The sequence below is a fragment of the Mesoplodon mirus genome (assembly GCF_964341445.2).
Source record: "Mesoplodon mirus genome assembly, chromosome: 12".
Lineage (NCBI taxonomy): Eukaryota > Metazoa > Chordata > Mammalia > Artiodactyla > Ziphiidae > Mesoplodon > Mesoplodon mirus.
The window spans coordinates 99,271,560-99,294,693 of NC_138988.1; the positions used below are offsets into that span (position 1 = coordinate 99,271,560).

Sequence of the window (23,134 nt, forward strand, 5' to 3'; positions counted from 1 at the left end):
CTTTTCTTCCTTCATCCCTCCCTCCTCCCTCTCTCTTTCTCCTTTCTTTTTACTCAGCTAGCAATGTGGAAATTTTGCTATAGTTTCTCATAATTACGATGTTATTAAGTTGACTGGAATTCTGGACACAACGACATGATATACTTTGTGAATTATATACAAGTGGGTAAATAGAGTCATCAGCGAACTCTAAACATCATTATAATCCAATGGTGTCCATTTCTTGAGTATATCCTAGAAACAATTGGATTAAAATTTCAAATTATTATTCTAAAGTCTACATCTGAAAATTTTCCCATTAATTTTTTTAGCAACAGACAGATAGCATGAACTTGTTTCTTGAATTACCTTTTCTGACCTTTTGCAAGATGATAATTACAAAAAAGGGAAGCCTGGAAGACTTGTAAAAAATTAAGCTTATGAAGTAGCTAAAATGGCCCTTCTGTGCTGGTGTCGATTTCAGAATTAACATTTTGGTTCATGTGCTTCTAATAATCACTGACCCTTACTTCATGTACTTTCCACAGGAAATGAATACAGCAGAAATTACTTTGACCCACTGAGGGATGAGGAAATATACCCAAGGCTGTATGGGATGGAGGTCAGTGGAGAGGGTGAGCTAGAATTAAGTACGTAATTTTTGTGTCAGAATATTCTTTTCCATTCATGAAAATGAGGTGACAAAGATCACACATCCAGTTCCATTTAGATTTTGCAGCTTACAATTTAAATGGTAAGTTTTAACCACTAACAACATGACGGGCAGCGAAGATAATTTTTGATCAAGGACAGCAAGCTGGTCAGATAGAGAAGCAGGACTTGGCTTTCACTTGATGCTGCTCTAAGCAGTTTGCTGCCATTCTAAGGCCTGTGTTATGCATATAAGAAGCATTATCATTTTACAAATGCCATCACAGCTCTTCAAGTTTAAAATGAGCATTCTTCAAGAAAATTCATCTAGCATGTGAGATTTCCATACCCAGAGACTACTGAATTCTTTCATTGAAGACATGGAACCACCATCTAAGTTCTGAACCACAGAGGTGCAGTGATGTGATGGTTTCCTCTTCTCTAATGTCGATTCTAGGTGTGGTTGTAAAATAACAATTTAAAATTGCTCCTTGTGGGCCTACCACCATGCATATTTGGTAGTTTACAAAGCACTCTAGGGTTTACAGAGGTTATTGAGATAGTGACAGTGACAAATATTACTTAGAGTCATTTGCAACCCAGAAGATCATATTTCACCATGGGGCTCCAGACATTGTATCGGCCTCCCCATGGGAGGAACATGTCTGATGTATGTATGTATGTATGGGATGAGAACATGTTTGATGTATGTGTGTATGTATCTGTGTTCTAATTGTATGACTGGGGTGGTCATCCAACTTGGCATAATTTATGTTTGGCTCTATCCAATGGTAGGATGTCCACATAATGACCCTTTAAACCCTCTTCTAGAACCATGTTCTTATGATGATGATTATTTTTTTTTGGTAGTGACATGACCTTGTTGCTTTACCCTTGTAAAAGAGTATGGTAGTTCTTACATTTGCTATTATACTGCAGTGGCATATATAAAAGAATCTAAGAACACCTAAATTTGTTGTTTCTGTAGTAAAAAATATGATATATAGAGAGTAGCTAGTGCAAAACAGTCATTCATTTTGATCAGATGCTTATATATTCTATGATTTGAGAAACTATAATGGCTTATTCTGAAATGATTCTTGTGTAATAGATGTCATAATCCATTGAATATGAAATCCTTTTTATTGGAGAAGTATCACATTACAAGTGCCCTGCAATATGCATTTTAAACTCATTGTTCCAATTTTCACTGATTTACAAAAGGGTTTTTTTGTTTGTTTTTTTTAGAGGAAGACAGCATATTGAACAGAATTTGAGTCTATGACCAATAAAATAACTAAATAACCATGATGATTAATAATTTCTTTGTAATTACATTGCATATCTATAAATTAAGTGATGAGAAAGTTATCATAAATATGTTCTTTTAGCACCCCTACAAGTTGATAATAGAATTCTCTATGATTGATTAACAGAGCTGCTTCATGAGAATGGACAAGGAGGATCCCAAGGTAAGAGACCAATTATTTCCAGTCTTTTATATTAACATTAGTTGTAAATTAATTGAGATGGTTTCATGCAAATGCTAGCCTGGTTTTTCTAACTATAACCATTAATTGATGACCTATGTAAAGTTTTGATGGCTGCAAATATTTAATACAGCTAAAGTTGGGGGGAGGAATTAATTATGGCCCAATTTCCTATAATTACATAGAATTTATAATCCTAAACAGCAAAAATGATTTAACAGACTTACTCTTGCAGGATCCTACCATGTCATATGGTATATTTGGATTCACTAGTTTATGAGGCTATATGCCATTCTTTTTAAAGACTGTTTCTTAGGCTGTAAACAAATTCTTTGAGGTGAAAAAAGACAAAGAGTATAGTGTTTTCAGTCTTAGCATGGGAATTCATACTTGTGAATGTTAGTCTCCTTAGGTAAGAAATTCTTATGTGTATTAATCTAGGAACTTAAAGGTAATCCTTTAAAACCTAAGTTTCAAATTCTTAGTTTAATACATATAAATTCATGCCAGAACCACACTGGAGTTTTTGCCAAAACATTAAGTGCAAGTTTCTGTATATACGTGATTTCAAATTCACGAGGAATAATTCTATTAAGTTTTTTTCTCAGTGTGTGTTTAGTTTTTCTCAATCATTTTTTCTCACTTATTAAAAGAACTCCTTATGGTACTTATGAAGAGAAGGCACTGATTATAGTTGTCTTTTAATAGCTATGGTTATTATTTCTATTGAATTTATGCTTAGACTTTACCATTTGCTATGTGACCTTGGGCCAATTTCTTAACCTTTCCTTGCTATTTCTGCCAAATGGACATATAATACCTGCCACAATGGAGTAGTTATGGGGATTAAATTATTAATTATTACATCAGCAGAGATGATAAGCACATACATAGAATGATGAAGATACTGACAATTGATGCTGATGATAAAAATATTAATTAAGCATTTCTTGAGTGCCTACTGGGTACCTGGCACAGTCCTAAGCACTGTTCTAAATAAGGTAAATATTAACTTATTTAAACATCATAACAGCTCTAAAGGTTAGGTCTCATTTTTGATCCCCATTTACAGAATAGTACTCCCTAAAAATTTCATTTCCACCTAGATTCACCACCCCTTTAGTTCTTTGCTATTAGTTTGTGTAGCCAACATTTTATTTCTTTTTGTCTTTATGAACCAAGCAAATTTGTTTTTCAAGCCAGCTTGAGCCCTAATTCTGAGGGATCCTAATTCAGATGATGTATTAGTCAGGATTCTCCAGAGAAGCAGAATCCAATAAAACCAATAGAAAGAGACAGAGATCTATTTTAAAATTTGGTTCTCATCTTTGTGGGAGCTGGCAACTCTGAAGTCCTTAGGGCAGACTGGCAGGCTGATTCAGGGAAGAGTAATATGAAGTTCAGGAAGGAGCTGAATTTTGCAGGGCAACAGGATGGAAACTCAGGTAAGCGTTAATGTTGCATTCTTGAGACTGAAATTCACAGGGCAGGCCAGTAGGCCAAGAACTCAGACTGGATTTTCTCTGTTGCAGTCTTGAGACCAAATTCCTTCTATTTGGGGAAACAGACTTTGCTCTTAAGGCTTTCAACTGATTGGATGAGGCCCACCCACATTATGGAGAGTAATCTGCTTTTCTTGAAGTCTACTGATTTAAATGATAATCACAATATTACCTCCATGGTGACATCTAGATGGTTTTTAACCAAATAACTGGGCACCATTGCCAGCCAAGCTGATATATAAAATTAAGCATCACAAATGGTTATTTTAAATCTGTCAGGCCTCTATATTTTTAGTATAATATCTGAGTCAGCAAATATACATTGAATACCTTTTTTGTGTGTGCTAGACATTGAATAAGGCACTTGTATACCTAACACGTCCCTTCCGTATGACAACTCTTTGCAGCTTGGAGCCCTTGAAACCACCAGTTTGTGCAGGTAGCACTTACAGGTAGCATCTAATAGGTCTTCCAGTATCATTTATGAGCTCACAAAAGTTTTATGGCATTTATAGAATAGTCAGGAACTTCACCATGTATTTCATACAGGAGAATATAACTGAGACTTAGAAAGTTTAAGGACGTATACAAGGCAATACAGTGTACAGTGAGCAAAGAAGGAAGACCAGCAGTTCTCTGTATACTGCACCCTGCATCTCCCTCCAAAAAAGAGGCTCTCTTCCATTGGTTAAAAATGTCAAGGTTCTTGTTAAAATCCTGACATTGAAGGCATGGAAAATTCCATATTTTACCTACCAGTATTTTTTTAGAGACTGGAAGAGAGAGGACTACTTTATATTTACATGCATGCATGTAGCTAGATGAGTAGATACATTTTGTAGATGATACTGATTTCAGATGATACAGAGAGAAGTGAAGTACACTACCATTTATATAAGTGCTGGCATTTCTATGCAAGTAAACAAGGCAGGCCAAGTAAAGTCCCTCTGTGTGTACAGAGCTCAGGAACTATTCTCGGGGATCCTAACTCAGGAAATGAACCCAAGAGCTCTGGCTTCTCCTAAAACCATTCATCTTCCAAGCTGGTTTCAGCAAAACAGCAAGTACATGGTAAGATGTTGAAGTAAACAGCATGTAATATCAATGTATGGAAAAACACACTTCAAGATGTATTTTGTAAGGGGGAAAAAGACATTAAAGCACAGCTGTACGTTGCTCACTTTGGGAATATGGCAGGATGGACAAAGTTTGTTGGCAAGGTAGTTAGTTTTTAATCTTAAAACCTGGGCTTTACTGATTTCCCAGCACATTAAACATAAATAGTTCGCTAAATTGTTAATGATGAAAAAATGAAACTTGATCCCATGTAAGAAAAAAGGTGGTTAAATTACTGTGTGTTTAGTGACACACGTTATGTTAAAGTGACAAAGAGCGAGTGGAATTCATGTGATCTTCTTGGGGTAAACAGAAGAGAGCATCGTGGAGGAGACTTTGGGTTCTGAAGAGCTGGTGAGTTCTGGTAAGATTCTTGGACTCTACAAAGAGGACGGTTAAGCCACCTCTGCTTACAGTGAGGAGATTGAAAGATACGCCCAGAACGACATAATTCTGCCTGGAAGTTCTTCACTGGAAAAGGTCAGCACTAAAATCTATATCAAGAAATGTAAAATAATCTCACTTTTTAAAACAACAAGTTGAAATGTCGGTCCTGCACATCGTCTCCTGATTTTACTTAGCAACACACCCCTTCCTGACTTGATCCATGACTTTCTGAGACTTTCCCCTTGTTTTTCATATACATTTTACCATGCAGAACTTATACTGTCTTACCAATATCAATCCTAACCCTTGCACCATTTAGTTTCACTTCACCTTTTAAAATTTCATGTTAGAGTGATAATTTCTAGCATATGATAAAGTATCTATAGTACAACCTGAAACCAGCATAAACTTACTTGGATAAAATTAAGAAATGACTTGGACTCATTTGCATAAACACCATCTAAATATGTGAATAATCTCATATTTATTAAGTCACCATTAAGGGACTTAGTTTGTGCAGTGTTGTAACTAATTCCAACAAGGGAATCTTTAGCCTGTGGATTGTGTTGGCTTCAGAGATATCCTTTTTGTTTCCTGCACCTATAGTTTCTATTTATGTGTAACGTAATATCATATGCTCTGGTTTACCAAAGAGGGGAAAAATATTTTTTCTAGGTAGTCACCTTATCCATCTTAAATAAAAATACAAGAATCCCACAAGTTTAGGTCTGTGTGTGTGTGCATGTGTGTGTGTGTTTGTGTGTAGTTTCTTATGAAAGGTAAGCTGATTTAGGATAAAAAGTAAAAAAGTATATTATCAAGTGAGGAAGACTGTTCTCAGTGATGTCTTTTATAATATCAGGTCACAAGTGGAAATATTTTCCACTCCAGAATTGTGGGGAAATTGTTTTGTTTTGAGGGGTACTCTCTAATTTGGAGGGTGAAAATTCCATAACAGTTTATTTTTTTATTTGTGCCTCTTATATCTGAATATCTTGGACACATTAAAGTTAAATCTATTTTGAGCTTTCTTAAGTAAATGACCCTAATTAACAAGTACAGTCTTTCCTAACATAGGCACCACTCCTGTACTGGGTTGAAATATGTCCTCCCAAACTCCCTAATCCCTGGCAGCTGTGACTGAACTTATTTGGAAGTAGGGTCTCTGCAGATGTAATTTAACTAAAGATCTCCAGATGAAATCATCCTGACTTTAGATGATTGGACCCTAAATCCAATGACCAGTGTCCTTAGTAGAGAAAGGAGAGAGAGATTGGAGCATCTGAGTCACAGACCCACAACACATAGTGCGGAAGCCATGTGAAGACAGAGGCAGAGATGGAGGGATGCATCTGTAGGAAAAGGAACACCAAGGACGGCCACAGTCACAGAAGATAGAAGAGAGGCACAGAGTGGATCGTTCCCTAGAGCCCCACAAAGGAACCAACCCGGACAGCAGACCTCTCACACCAGAACTGTGAAACCCTAAATTTCCGTTGTTTGACGTCACAGAGCTTGCGATAATTTGTTACTGCAGAAGTAGGCAACAAATGCTGCTCCAAGGGTGAAGGATCCCATGAGCAAGATTACACCACTTCATGGCTATTTTAACAATGTTTTTTATCTTTATCAAGACAGGGCTCTCAAAAGACACTGAGGTGAAAACAAATGCATGGCTCTGTCTTTGCATATAACCCTTTTTAAACGATTATTTTCAGATGTATGTTCTGCTACATTAACAGTTCCACATTTCCATGTATTTATTTATTTATTTATTTTTTGTACCATGTGGTGCCATCGTATGTATTTCAATTTACCATCATGCTTTAAAGAACAGGCACATGGATTCCTTTAGGATATGTAGCTTCTGGATTTTATATCCTCATCCTGTAAAAGGTAAGCTGAGGAGTGGAAAGCTCACCTGCTGTGCTCCTTGAGCTTGGTTTCCGCATCTGTAAATGGGTGGAAGTGAGATCTGCTTCAGGGCACTGTTAGCAGGATGAGGTGGGCCGGTGGTCAAGAATCCAGCACAAAATAGGTGCTCATTAAACGGCGGGGCGCTAGAGAGAGAAAATATTCTATGGCCCTTTCTCAGGCCAATGCTCATCATGTTCTCACCCTCACCGTGTCAGGAAATTCTGTGAACACCCAAGTCAGCATTATATGTGGGAAAAAGCTTCAGATCTGGTATTAGAGCTCATGGCTTATCCTTGGTTTGGATATTTATGTGAACTTGAACCTCTATGTAAAATAAGGCTGAAAAATTTGAGCCTCTTCTGGTTGTGGTGGAGATTAATGAGATGTGTCCAAGTGCCTGGTAGTAAATGTTTTCCTTTTCTCATGAGTCATTTTATATACTTGTTGAGACTGTTACCTATTCTTACTTTTTATTGCTATTGTAATGGTGAACTGACACTTAAAAAAAGTCAAAGCTCTTAAATGGAGATGGGGGCTGATCCCAGCTGTGGTGAGTGCTGCTGGGTGACTCTCTTCTCTTAAACTATTTATCTATACCTATTAATTTATATGAGGACTTGGTTGGTTGCTTCTTGCCCCAACATTATAGGGCCTTGTGGTGGTGGTGAATACAAAAGAATCTAGATCACAAAAAGATATTAAAGGAATTTACTAAGAGGTTACCATGTGGACTGGTCTGTTAAAGGGATTACCACATGAAATCCCATCAGACATAGAGATCCTGACACTCCATATGCATCTTGGAGGGGACAAAAAAAAAAAAAAAAAAAAAAAGAAACAAGAAAAAAATTGTGCAGAGAGAACTCTCTTAGTAAACTCTGTGACACCTTGGGGCCCCAAGCACACCTACTGTGGGACCACTTTTTTCCTCTCCAAACAGAACAAGACACAGAGAGATGAAGAATTTGCCTTCTCACTTTGCAAAAGCATTGTGTGTGCTTGTGTGTGTGTAGGTGTTGGCGGGTGTGTCACAGAGCCCAGCTGGACCAGCACCACTTCTCTCCCATGATTCTGATGTGAAACTGATGAGAAAATCACTCATGGAGTCTACCTTTAGTTAGCAGGGTGTGACACTGATGTCCGTAATGCCACAATCACACCTGAAACAATAGGGAGCATCATCCTAGGTAAGTCATCCTGGTTAAGCTCTCTTAGGTGAGCTTAGGTGAGTTACTCACTGAGGACTTCCAGAAGTACTTGGAGGAGAATTTTGCATTTGACTGAGGTCTCATGATGAAGGTAGGAGCCTGTGAAATCTGGTGATTAATGGGACCACTTATTATGCCACACTAATCAGTCCACATGAGGTAGGCTGGTCCTGCAACCGTGTCAGAAGGATGCTACAGTTGATGTTTCTAGTACAAGGCAATTGAGATAGCAGGGCACCTCAGGGCATGATGAGATTATGAGGGGTAGCACCAAAGAGCTGTGGTAGACTGCAGGGGACACACACTCTTGGGGTCAATTAGAAGATGACATTTCCAGGGTCATGCAAATGATAAAATATTATTTTTATTGTTACCATAGGGCAATTTAGTGGCTTAAGTATATAAAGCTACTTTAGAAATATTTGGGCTGACTTTTTATATCCCATTGATATTGGAAAGCTGTGGAAAAGACATTATGAAAGGACTCAGCTCTGAGAAATTATCCAGTCAGGAATAAAACTAATCAATTAAGTGCATAGTTATAACAGATTTAGTCACAGAGGAAATCCAAGGAAACAGTAATACATTGTCTTTCGAATAAACATTGAATTGGAAATAAAATAATTTAATTTTCCTTTTTAGCATCAGGAGGCAGTGTTTTCCTGGACATTTCTTAATATGTATTGTATGTGATGTACCTGTCCCTAATCAGTTACAGGTAACTAGGTTTTCCTCTGAATTTTAAATATAAACATTCCATACACTTAGCTTATTCAGTTAAGAAACTATGCTTTAAGGACTTTTTAAAATGACTCATGTGTAGTATCCGATGGTAGTCAGGGAAAATTATTTTACGTTTTCATCTTGATTGTAAAAATAAAATAAAGCATTTAGAGTAGTGGTGGTTTAGGCATGTTAGCCTGAATTAAGTGTCTTCCAGGGAAACATTCTGAAAAGCTTGCCAGTGTGTATCGGCAGCTAACGCTACTTTTCTAAATTCTTTAAAACTGCCTGGCATTTAGCAATGGGCATGAATCAAATATGACTGTATGTGTGAGTGACACTCAAGTCTGAAGTCTGGTTCTTGAATATGAGAGACAATGTAAAAATGTAAAATCAAAAAGCACTGATGACATCAAATGCCATTCTTTGCTGTGGGGAGTGCAAAATGGTACAGCCATTTTGGAAAACAGTTTGGCAGTTTCTTACAAAACTCAGATACTCTTACCATATGATCCCACAATCACTGTCCTCAATATTTACCCAAATGAGTTAAAAACTTAGGTTTACACAAAAATCTACACATGGGATGTTTATAGCAACTTTATTTATAATTGCCCAAACTTGGAAGCAATCAAGATGTCATTCAATTGGTGAATGGATAAATAACCTGTGGTTCATCCAAACAATGGAATATTATTTAGCACTAAAAAATGAGCTGCTAAGTCATGAAAAGACATGGAGGAACCTTAAATGAATATTACTAAGTGAAAGAAGCCAATTGAAAAGCCTTCATAGCAATTCTAACTATATGACATTCTGGACAAGGCAAAATAGGGAGATAGTAAAAAGATCCATGGTGAGGTGGGAGGGAGGGATGCATAGGCAGAGTACAGAGAATTTTTAGAGCAGTTAAGCTAATCTGTTTAATACTATAATGGTGGATATATGTCATTATACATTTGTCTAAACCCATAAAATGTACAACACCAAGAGTGAACCGTAATGTGAACTATGGACTTTGGAAAATTATTGTGTCAATGTAGGTTCAAATGTTGATGGTAAGGGAAGTGTGTGTGGCAGGGGAGGGGGAATATTTGCACTTTGGGGATATGGGAAATCTCTGTACGTCAGGTGATAATGATGTGTCAGTGTAGGTTCATCGATTTTGACAAATATGCCACTCTGCTGGGGAATGTTGATAGTGGGGAGGCTGTGAGTGTGTGAGGCCAAAGGTATATGAGAACTCTCTGTATTTTCTACTCAGTTTTGCTGAGAAAAGAAAACTGCTCTGAAAAATAAAGTCTATTTTTTAAAAAAAGTGCTAGTTTTGTAATGTGTCATAATGACATTATGGTTATGAAAAAAATGCTCTCCTTTAAGAGATGGATACTGCAATATTTAATGGTGAAATGTCAAATGTTTTTAATTTGCTTTAAAAATTTCAGACTTTGTACATATATATATATATAAATGGAGCAAATACAGCAAAATTTAATCATTATTAAATCTAGATAATGGGTATGTAGTGGTTTCATTATATAATTCTCTCTACTCTCTTATATATTTTGACATTGTTCATAATTAAAAGCAAAAATACTTTTATGCAATTACCACACATTAATTTATTTTTGAATTCTGTTGAGACCATTTAAGTCACCAGTCCTAGACTCTGGCAGAACATTAGAATCACACGGGGATTAATTAAGTTAGAATTTCTGGGTAGTGGTAGGGGAGTGGGTATTTTAAGAAGCTCAAATATGCATCAAGAATTGAGAACCAGTGGTCTAACTGCTCTATTCCCGGTTTCTGAAAATAAAGAAAGTGATGTAGTGAACAATTTTTTCATGGTACCCACAGGCTCAGTCATGTAACTCTCAGCTATTTCTAGCCATAAGTCAACAGTAGCATGGTGATCTCAGCTTCCCAAACTCTAGTGACCATAATAATTTCCCATTAATGTGGTCATATATGACTGATACATAGATGGATGGATAGATAGATAGATGATAGACAGTAAATAGAATTTTAATATACTGAACTTAAATTTATTGAGTACCAGGCATTGGGACAGGAGCTTTTGTCACCTCTTTTTCTTTTTGTACATAACTGTGGGAGATAGGTGTGATGATCCCCATGCTTTAGGTGAGGAAATCGAAGCTGAAAGCTTGTTATTCTTTTCTCATGTTTCACCCAGAATTCTCAGATGCCCCTGTACCCTTTCCTTGACTTTTCAGAGTTTCTTTTATTCCATCCTTTGAGGCAGCTGCCGAAGCATTTTGCTGTAGGTCACATGGGCATACTCTTTCTAATTCTTGTATCTGTGGCTTCTCTCACTCCTCATGGCTTTCCTTTCGGCTCATTACAACTCAAGTCTCACCTTTGAGAGAACTGACTAAAATATATTTAAATAGCATGCCATTTAAATTATTTTTTAAAAAGCAATTTTCCACTGTAGATTTAGAAACCAACAGATCTATTTTAGCCAGCATAATTTCTGATTAACTAATTTAATCTGTGCGAAATTACATAAGCAAACCTGAAACAAGACTCCATCAATTTTTTGCCTTTGGATGTAACATAATATTTTCAAAAATGAACCAAATAGAGTAATTAGCCCCCAGGCAGAGCAAATGACTCTAATCGCCATCTCCCACACACTTCTTTGGTGGAAAGACCAAAAATGAAAATAAAAATGTGGCAGCACATGGGTTAAAGCCCTGCATGTATCCTATTAAGTAACAGTTTGGAATAGCAATACAAAGAGTTACCTTTTTAGAAGTTCAAAAAGAGAAAAGAATTGATGTCTTTGCTTTAGGCTGCCAACAGCTCTCTTCTGATGGACTGTTGATTTCAACAGTGCTTGACTGCCTGTAATTACACGGACAAACTTTTATTTTTCAGTTCATTAGTTTATTCAGTTTTTATTTGGTTTCAATTCCATTATTTGTGGCAGAATAAAATCACAAATAAACTGTTCTAATTGTACTAGGTGAGAATCAACCTTTTATATTTGAAAAGGAGAAATGATCTATGAAGATCCATCCTTAGGAGGTAGGACGTCTGAGTTCTGGGCCCCAAAGTTCAGACTAGCTCCCTATTACTTGGGAAAAACACTCAAGCAGTCTGGATCTTGGTTTTCATGGTTGCATAATTAGAGGGCTGGATTTCATCATTTTAAGGTTCTTTTAGTTCCAAAAATTTTAACGATGCTACCTTATATTTAAATATAATAGTTATTAAAGAGATATCAGATAATCCCTAATTCGTGATATGGTGAAGATTTTCTTCTTTGTGGGTTAATTATATTTTACTTCAGTATTTCTAAATTTTTGTGAGCATTAAAACCAACTGCACTGCATGATAAGGTGGGCGCTCTGATTTGTTGGGTTAAGAGGGTGACTAGGAACCTATAGTTTGAATAAGTTCCCTAGATGATGCTACTGCAAATTGTGCTGTGGAGTAGAAGGGGAGCACAGGGAGGTAGAGCTTGAAAGCTGGCAGCCGTCAAACATCATAAAAGGAGCCAGACTCTTGAGTACCTGAATTTGCCTACTTTGGGGTTAATTTGCTTTTTTATTTTTTTAAGTTTTAAGGTGAAAGCATATATTGATTTTTATATTTTATGTCTTCCCTACAATGTAGACTTTAAGTGCTCTAAATTTTCTTCTCTGTACTTTTTTGTTGTATTCCACTAATTTGGCATGTTATGCTTTATCATTTAGTTCAACATATTTTTCAATTTGTCTTGGACCTATGGGTTCTCTGGAAGCATGTTGTTTAATTTCCAAATATTTGGGGAGTTCTAGATATCTTACTGTTGTCGATTTCTAATTTAATGCAGTTGTGATCAGAGAAAATACTCTGCATTATGTTAATCCTTTGACATTGATTGCAACTTGTTTTAAGGCGCAGAATGTGGTCTATCTTATTGAATGTTCCATGTACCCTTGAGAAGACTGTACATTATGCTCTTGTTGGGTGTAGTGTTCTATAAATGTCAAATAGGTCAAATCATTCGATGGTACTGTTAACATTTTCTACATTTTTACTGATTTTTTTGGTATTTTTCTATGAATTATCAAACTCCCCAAGTATGACTGTGAATTTGTCTCTTTTTCCTTTTAGTTCTGCCAGTTGTTCTTTCATGTGTCTAGAAGCTTTATTATTACACACATACACGTTTAAGATCGTTGTTTTTCCCTTTAATCATTATGAAATGCCCCTCTTTATCTTTGGTCATTCTCTGTATCTTGAGGTCTAGTTTGTCTGATGTTAATATAGTCACATCTGATTACCCATGCTTAGTGTTGCATGGTTTTTATTTTTTCATTCCTTTACTTTCAAAATTTTATGTGAAAGGTATGTTTCTTGTTAATGACATATATTGGGTTGGCCAAAAGATTCGTCCAGGTTTTTCCCTTAACGTCTTATGGAAAAACCCGAACGAACCTTTTGGCCAGCCCGAATAGTTTGGTCTTAGTTTTTTACTTTAGTCTGACAACCTCTTCCTTTGTATAAGGATATTTAGACCATTTACACCTGTTAAAATCACTAATATGCATGGGTTTCAATATATTATCTTGTTATTTGATTTGTCTTGTCTGCTCTTTGTTGCTCTGTTTCATGCTGAATCAAGTAGGTGGGTTTTTCTTTTTTTGTATCCATTTTATCTATTCTATTGATGTTTTTATCATGCCTCCTGGAGATTTTTTTCTTTAATGGTGTTCTAGAGATTACAATATGTATCTTAGTCTTACTTCTCATAGTCTGCCTTCAAAAACATTTTGCTACTTCACAAAAAAATTTAAGAATTTTACAATAGTATATTTCTAACTGTGAAATCCCATGCTTTGTGCACTTGGTGTTGTATATTTTACTTCTATAAATATACTATGACCTCCAATACATTGTTATTATTATAATTTTACTTCAACTAGTCAATCGACATTTAAAGAAATTGAAAGACATATATCTTTAAAAATATAAATGGTAAAACATTATAAAGGTCTCTCCCAGGAGTGAATAATAATTTTCTGGATTTTATTGGATTATGCTTTCTTTTGACCTTAGCTCTGAAATAGGCTATAAAAAACTGTGATTGTGCAGATTATCCAGCTTTGTTTTATTTTTCATGTGGGAGGGACATTCTTTTGAGACTTTTTTGACTTAAGTAGAAGCAAAAGTCTCTCTTGCCTGAATCTTCAAACTCTCATTTAAATTTTTTCCCTCTTTACCAAACTATTATTTCAAATCACCCTCAGCTTAAAAATGGACAAACAAACACTTTTCCTTGACCATTTATCCTTTTTTTTTTTGATGGCCATAAATATTTATCATCCTCATCCCCTAAACTAGAAAGAATAATATCCCCTTGCTTTCTCTATTTCTTTCTCCTATTAGTCTTTTCTCAGTCCTCTAATGTTTAGTTTCCAGTATGGCTACTGGGATAGTTTCTCTTTCTATGACCTACAGTTACCAAGTCAATCACTTTTAAATTCATATTTTATTTGAGCTATTGCATTCAAAACATTAGAAACATTCTACTTTACTGAAACTCCCTGATTACTTGCTTTTACGGCCTCTCTTACATCTCTAGGTCCTCTTATTCAGTCTATCTTTATTTTATTTTTTTAAACTATTTTTTATTGGAGTATAGTTGCTTTACAGTACTGTGTTAGTTTCTGCTGTACAGCAAACCGTCTATCTTTAAAATGTTGTTTTTCCTCAAACTCTCTCTAACCCAGATTCTTTTTCTGCTCCATGCATTTACTGCAGGGCATCTCACCCAGCACAACAGCTTCAACTTTTATCTGAAGACTCAAGTTTTTATCTCCAACCCAGATCGCTGTCCTGCTCTCCAGAGCTGTGTACGAAACTGCCTTCACGACACCATCACTGGTTTCCCCTGTTCTTTTTTCCCCCTCCCCCCTCCCACCTCCTCTTCTTGAATTCTTTACCTCATTGAAAATTACTCCATTTTCTATGTGGTTATCCAAACTAGAAACCTGCAAGTCACCCTCAATTCCTGCCTTGTCTTTAGTCACATCAGCCATCCAGTCCTATTCATTCACCTCCCATGCATTTCTGTAATCTCGCTCCTCCTCTCCAGCCCCATGGCCACATCCCTAAAGTGACAGTCCTGCTACCTTGCACTGCACTACACCTGCTTCACCCATCTCTCTGCGGTGTCATCAGCCTGCTGCTATGACAATCCGATCTGATTGCTTCCTGTTTGAAATCTGTAACTGCTTCCCCATTATCTATAATGCCTAGCACAGAAGAGACACTGAATAGTTTTGAAAGAGTGAAAGAAAGGTCAAACAAAATTACATTGAAATATATTCAATGAACTATATATTGACCTCTTGTTCTCCCAGCCTTGTCAATTTTTCCAACTTGACCTCATACTTTTCTGCCCTTCACCTTTCATACTCTAGCAATTATCAAATCATTCATGGTTGCAGGAATAAGCCTCCTTGCCCTTGACATGTTGTCCCCCTTTTTCTGAAACCTTTACCTATTGACGTCTCCCAGAGAAAGTCAGGTGGTCCTTTAGTTCTAACCGAGTTTGGAGAAATCTCCACTCTAGCACTTAATTATCTGTTGGCTTCCAGATAAGAATTTCATAAATGATACACTCCTAACTGGGGAACTTTACCTTTTCTACTGAGCACCTCAGCATCTAGGAAATTGTCTGGTATACAATAAAGGCTCAAAAAAGTACAAAGATAAGAGCATGAGTTCAAACCAGGTTATAACATAGTAAACTAGGAACTGGTAGCGATGTAGGAAAGCTTGTGGTGTTGGATTACTTATTATTTATCACAGTTACTTTTCCTTGACTGGGAGGAAGCACATTTAGAAAGGCAGTGATGGGGGGCAGAGGATGTTTGGAACATAATTTTTCTATTTTTATTTTCCATTTCCATTGTCAAAGAGGTAATGAATAAAGAAAGTATTGGAGAAAAATAGCTGGAGACGTTGTTGTTGTCGAGGTCGACTAGCTATACACTAAGGGTTGAACGTAAACAACTATGAGGAAATCTCATAGTTCAGACAACAGGGGGATGTCTAGCTGATTTTAAAGCTTGCCAGAAGGCTTTGGACAGTCTAGGTCAGATCAACACCTGGAGGCAGTGTAGGTAAAGGAAAGTGCAGGGAATTACAGAGCAGAGAGAAAAGTCAAGGACGTGTCAGCAGTAACACAGTAGCCGCTGACTCGACGGGACAGGCACTTTTCTTACTCTTTAAAAGTTGCTTTCCTTTATGTCTTGGTGCATTTACGAAACCAATAGAGTAATCAGGTACATGAATTGTGAGCCTTGTGACTTTAGTAATGAGTTAATTTTTTTACAACACACCTATACAGATGAATTGTGAATGTTAGTTCTTGCGTGGTCTGTTTCCTTGGATGATGCTGTTGTCCTGTCTTTATCCATCCTTAGTGTACCACCTGAGGCAGCGATAAATGAGGCATCCCAGGCTTGGTTCCTGGGAGGGAATGGCTGGTCTCTGTGAGGCTGTGCTAGTGTTTCTATATTGAAAAAAGATGTGAATTAACCAGAACAATAGGAAAGCCTGTGGGAATCAGTCATAATATCTTTAGGTAAAACAGGCAAAGACATTTAACCTATTGTTTGCAAAACTGTAAGCCAGACAAATGGTCTCTGTGCCATGTGATAAAAACATAAGAAAATAAATTTACCAAGTTACAAAAGAACGTACTTGACTGGGAATCCTGCTATGCCATGTTCCACTTGTATGGTCTGAAGCACAGCCCATTGTTTGACGATGCTCGGTAGCTCAGTGTTATCTGTAAAACAATGGGAATTACCCTCGCCTTCTTACTTCATAATGTGGAGAAAGAGAAACGTGAAATAGTATCTGAAAGTGTTTTTTGAATAATATAAAGTGCTACATAAAAGTCAGTTATTATCATTGTGTTAGTTTCATTTTTAAAGTTTAACTTCTGGATTCACCTAATTGTCCGTTAGGTGGAGTTCTTAGAAATGACGTTTGGTTGTATGACATAGAACAGTAAGTCAGGGGTGTGACATGTAGGTGAGAGCACAGGCTCTGGGGACAGAGAGACTGGAGTTTGAATCTCAGAGATACCATTTCCTACTGGGTGACCTTGAGCAAGTTGACGTCTCTGTGACTCAGTTTTCCGTTTCAGTCTGTGAAACGGGAATAATAATAGTCCCCATATCAAAGGTTGATGTGAGGTTTATATGAAAACAGAAAATAAGAGAGATAATTCAGGTAAACCTTTCATTGAGTGCCCTGGTCATCACAAGCATATGATTAGTTCTGGGAAGTAAAATACCCCAAGGATTCTGGATGAATGGTTGTGACCTTGACAAAGATTTCTGAAAAGAGCTGGTACTTCGGTAAATATGAATTTTGTAGAACCAGACAATTTCTCCTTTTTCTTTATTTAAGGCTGGTAGATTCCTAGGATGTCCCCATTTAGATCTGTTTCCTCAGCAGTTTGTCATTTTTCATGTAGGCGACCCTGCCAAATGCTGAACAGCTCCTGACTACTTCCTTAGCCAGGAGTAGCCCAGAAGGGACAAGTGGACAAGCATGAAAGATGTTCAGCCAGCATTGTGGTGGGTAGGAAAGGCTTCATTCATTCATTCATATCCCTGGACTCATCTTACCAGAGGAAAACAAGGAAAACAAATGATAGAGTAACAATAAAGGCTGATACATATATATATGTATATATGTATATATATTTATATGCAAATATATATTTACAGAGTCCAGTATCACCATGGTGTAACGTAATAATTGTAATGATGAATAATTAAATTAGACATGGATATTTTATTATTTATTAACTGTCATGACGTATTCCAAGTACTTTATATATCTTATCTGATTTATTTCTCACATTATAAAATAGATAAATATTATCACTTTCACTTTACAGATGAGGAAACTAAGACTCAGAGATCTTAAGTAATTGCCTAAGGTCACACAACTAATAAGAGCAGACTGGAATTTGAAACTAATTGACCTAGCCATGCCCATACTATGAAGCAATAGAACTAATCTCAGCTAGTTGCTAGAGAAATTTAAGAGAAGAGACAAAGTCATATTGAGATAAAGCAGAATAGTAGAACATCTGACAAACTCCAGTTTCTACCAAGTGAAACTTCTGACAGTTCAACAAACAAAGATGAATGAGGTGGGAGATTTGAATTATTGTTTAAAATGTTAATGCACTCAGTTTCCCAAGAGGATGATCAGTGAAGTTGAATTAATTATTTTTGTAAAAATACAAATGTGGACATTCCATTTTCTGTGATTCTATGGTCCTAGATCTGACATGATTACATAATGGATTGGGACCAAAGGAATGCATTGCAATGCATTTTGCATGTTAATTTTGTTTTAATGCCTTTGGTTTAATTATTCAAATACTCACAACCAGGTATGCAAAGTTTAAGGAAATGTGAAGCTTTACGGGGAAACAGAAACATCATGCTGAAAGTTAATGAGTAGTCATTCACAAGTACACCCATTGGGACAAAACTTCATCTAGTGGTCTGGAGAGATATATTAAGGAGTTTGTATTATTTATGTACTAATATACATTATTAATTAATTAATTATCAATCAATTAATATATATCTATATACTTTATATTAATTAAAGATAAACTAAAGGTAGTTTGTCAAATATTCTTTGGTTTCCAAAATATGTAGCAAATTTTGGAAGATTTTTAAAAAATGAAATAAATGGTGGATACTTAAAATTAGGCATATGGAATCTGCTGTGAAGGTTAAAAAAAAAAAAAGGAGAAATAAAATAAGGCCAGAGCTGTAGAACTGAGGCATATGACTGCGTAGAGCATGGATTTATTTTCTTGTAGAAGAAGGCATCCTCTAATAATTGCCCCAGTGCAGTTAAGTCAAGAGAAATCACAATATTAGAGCCATCTGGGACCTTTGGTAAGTCTTCCCAACATCAGTTTTAATCTATTTTCTTCCGGGTCATATTCCAATGTTATTTAGCACTTAGTACATTGTCAAACAGTGGACAGGCACTGAAATTGTAAACGAATGATTACATAAATGAATGATTTTAGGTTGCTAAAATCCATGTGATGCTTTTCCTTAAGTTTCAAATGTCCTGTACTCCAATCTGATTGGATTTCATAGGTCACGTGTTCAATCTGTGAGCTCCTCACTGGGCTACAACCTGAGATCATGCTAATGGGCTCCATCCTGGATCACGTGTCCAGCCTGGCGGTAGGGATGGCTTCAGTTTCCCTGGCACAAGGGCTCTGTACACTCACCATCCAGGAACGATCATACTCATCTTCCAATTTTCTCTAAGGACTGAAGATATGTATCTCCACTTTGTCATTAAAGTAGCTTTTCAGCTTTCCTGTGGGTCACGTTCCTATTCCTGGCCTTCACTTTCTTCTTTCTCCCTGAAAATGCCATTTTACTTCTTTTAGCGTGTGTAATGATCATCGCTACCTATAAACATTTTGAGGGATTTGGATTATTGTCATTTTTGTCATTAATATATAATTGTTGAAGGACTGGGTGATGGCTGCTGGGAGTTAGAAATGCAGAAGCAAGAATTTTAAGAATGAGAAAGGGTGGGGCGGGTGGTGGAGGAGGAAGAGTATGGATTGTGATTTGAAACACATGCATGGGCAGTTTGGAATCCCCCTGAAATAACCTCAGAAGATACTGTTTTTCTAAAAATCTTAACCAAAAGAGAGATATGTAAATATCTGATCTTTTCAGTTTTTTCCCCCACAGGGGATTAAAGGAGAGTAAATTGCAGCATAACTACAGTGCTTTTAAATAAGTGTAAAAATGTTTTATTGCTGAACAGTGTAAATATTAACAGTACAAATGTTAACACAATGTCTCTTTCTAAGGGAGTTGAATGCCTACCAGGGACAGGTATCAAGCATAAACTACTTCAACAAAATCTTAGCAGCTCTCCCTGCATCCGTTCTGTCTTTGCGCCAATCCATTCCAGAATTAGTGTTTAAGGTGTAATGATGAGTATTTCATTTCCTCAGTCAAAAACCTTAAATAGCTTTTTGTAGGTGTTTCCTGCTCAGGTAATTTTTTTTTTGAGGGAAATATCATGGCGTAGTGATGAACTTGTGTTTCACAGTCAGAGAATAATGGATTCAAATAGACTCTAAATCTTATGACATGTGGTCTCAGATAACTCAATTAAGCTCTCAGGTTACCAATTTTCAGTAAAATGGGGATAATAATCCTTATCAAATAATGTTGCCACAACTATTGTGTGTAATTAAAGAGCCCGATCCAATAAATGGTATTAAAATAATAAAAATATTATCTATTAAATCATATAGTAACAATCCAGTACTCTTATTATCCATATGATAACAATTCCACTCAGGAATTCCCCATTTTATCTGTTGACTTCTTTTTACTCATTCATCACTTAATCCTATGCTGCAGATTAAATGTATCTTGTTTCAAACTTACTCACAATTTTCTTATGGACAAGGGTTTTTTCTTGTATTGTCTATGTAGTAGGGACTCAGATATATATGTTAACATTACAGAAGAAACATTTACCAAGTACCTAAAATGTAAAGGTCATTTTGTGTGAAATGAAGACACGGAAAGACCAGAACATATATGTGTGTTTGTGTGTATGTATGTATAAAATATGTCACCATTGTTAAAAGTGATTCTCATTTATTTGGTGTAGATGCCACAGGGTCCTTTTAATATTTTACCTGGTTCTATAATATAATTTAGAAATCATCTCCATCTATGATTTCAAATAATCTGTTATCACTCCTCTGTTCATCTTGCTCCATGTTTTAGTTCTATTATTTCACTGAAAATCTCTCCATACTTGAAGCTTCCCAATGATTCTCCTTTTCTATGACAAAACCCTCAATAAACATGCCATCCAAGTTGAACTATCAGCCTGCTCCCCCTCAGTGAATATCAAGCTCCTTCCTGAAAGAATTGTTAATGAAAGTAGTATACAATATTAAGGAAGCCTTAAGATGAATGACCTCAACGCAAAGGGAGAGACAGATATGGTGTCAAAAAAAAAAAAGAACCCATATGTTTGGGGCTTCCCTGGTGGCACAGTGGCTGGGAATCTGCCTGCCAATGCAGGGGACACGAGTTCGATTCCTGGTCCGGGAAGATCCCACATGCCGCGGAGCAACTAAGCCCGCCCGTGCACCACAACTACTGAGCCTGCGCTCTAGAGCCCGTGAGCCACAACTACTGACCCCGCATGCCACAACTACTGAAGCCCATGCGCCTAGAGCCCGTGCTCCGCAACAAGAGAAACCACCGCAGTGAGAAGCCCGCACACCACAACGAAGAGCAGCCCCCGCTCTCTGCAACTAGAGAAAGCCTGCACGCAGCAATGAAGACCAATGCAGCCAAAAATAAAATAAATGAAATAAAATAAAATCTTTAAAAAAGAACCCATATGTTTGAAAATCCCCACAAACATAACTCTAGCAGAGAAAATTATAAATTTATAAATATTAAAACAAGCTTCCCAAAACACTCATTTCTCCTTTTTATTGAGTAGCTTCATTTCAGAAAATATATTTTTTGGTAGTGAAAAAACCACCTAGTAAATGGCTTTTTGATATCTAAAATGTATTTTGTTTCCTCTTGCTGCTACATCTTCTTAGCTCCAATATCCCTAAGGTAATTTGTGTGGGCTAAAATTCACATCATCAACTTTGAGATTTTGTGAATATGAAAGAAGAAAATTTACACAATGAAGTGAATAATTCATATTTAAAATCCTTTCCAACTTTAATATATATGTATATATATAATGTAAAAGATGTATTACAGGCTTTCAGGTTTTCTGAAAAGAACCTGAAGCACTGAATCTGATATATATATATATATATATATATATATATATATATATATATATATATATATATATATATATATATATTTAGTTTAGGATAAAAAGAATTATTAGCTATGACTCCAACTTATTTTACTGTTCAATAAGGCTTCACAGATATAACAAATTTGCTAAGATTATGAAGAGCTTTTAAAGAATTACTGTGACCACTATGATAATTATTTTACTTCTGTTTAACTTTTTCTTTCACAGGTAGAGAGTATCTATGAAGAAGGTTCAAACAGAGAGCATGCATAGGAGACTCTGGTGTCTAATCCCTCCCTCTTGAAATTTGTATTTTAAAAACATGTTCTTAAGTGGACTAACAGGTTTTCCAGCTATACTTGTCCTCTCTTGGATCAGTTCAATAAAGAGAACTAATGAAGCAGGACTATTTTAGAGAAATAGAAAAAAACAGGAATTATGCCTTTAAGGAATTATGCTTAAAGATGCTGAATTTAGGGTAATAATCAAGAAGTTATGTTCTCTGGGACTCCTTGACCCAACATTCCACTCTGACAACCTCAAACTCATTTTTTAATATTTTAAAAGATGAAGTCAGAAGTAAAATATGTAAACTTCTTCTCATGGTTCCAATTCCCCTGACTAGTTCTAGCAGTTCCCGGTGAAGCAGGGCACCATGGGTACCAGTCCCTTACCAAAGGCCATTTTCTGTTGGCAGCTTCATTATAAGAACTGACTGGACATCTCAGTGGACACACCTCAGAAGAGGGGGAGTTCATGAATGACTGTGTTATTTTTGTAAGAGGCATGCAGAGTTGGTTAGAAAAGTGTAACCTTCATTATGCCGTTAAAAATAAGAACATAGCCAAAATCAACAACATAGCTAATAAAGTTTATAGAAGTTCCTTAATTTTATCTAATGTTCAGTCTATACTTAAATTTCACCTGCTGTTCCCAAAATGTCCTTTACTATGTATTTGTCTAAACCAGGACCCAATCAGGACCATACATTGCATCTGGTCTTCTGTAAGTCAAAACCTGACATTGACTGGGTCAGGGGCACCATAGACATTCTGTAGACAAATTTGTCCCATTGTCTCCTCCTGGTGATGTTAACCTGTTCTCTTATTCCCTGTACCTCCAATAATGTGAAAATTGACCTAAAAAGGATGATTAGATTCAATATAAATATCTTTGGTTGGAATACATCAGAGACAATACTTTGTGTTCCATACTTTGTTACATCAAGATATGAATAATATCTGTTGCCATTTACGATGCT

General features: G+C 36.3%; 1 protein-coding gene across 1 annotated transcript in view; it reads left to right on the top strand.

Moving 5' to 3' along the window:
• Nucleotides 1-23,134, top strand: part of LOC309813177 (uncharacterized protein) — a gene marked incomplete at its 3' end in the record, with an annotated part of 262,936 nt that overhangs the window by 41,638 nt on the left and 198,164 nt on the right. The window contains 1 exon segment of the mRNA XM_082637755.1: nt 528-601. Within this exon segment, the coding sequence (XP_082493881.1) occupies nt 528-601 (74 nt within the window).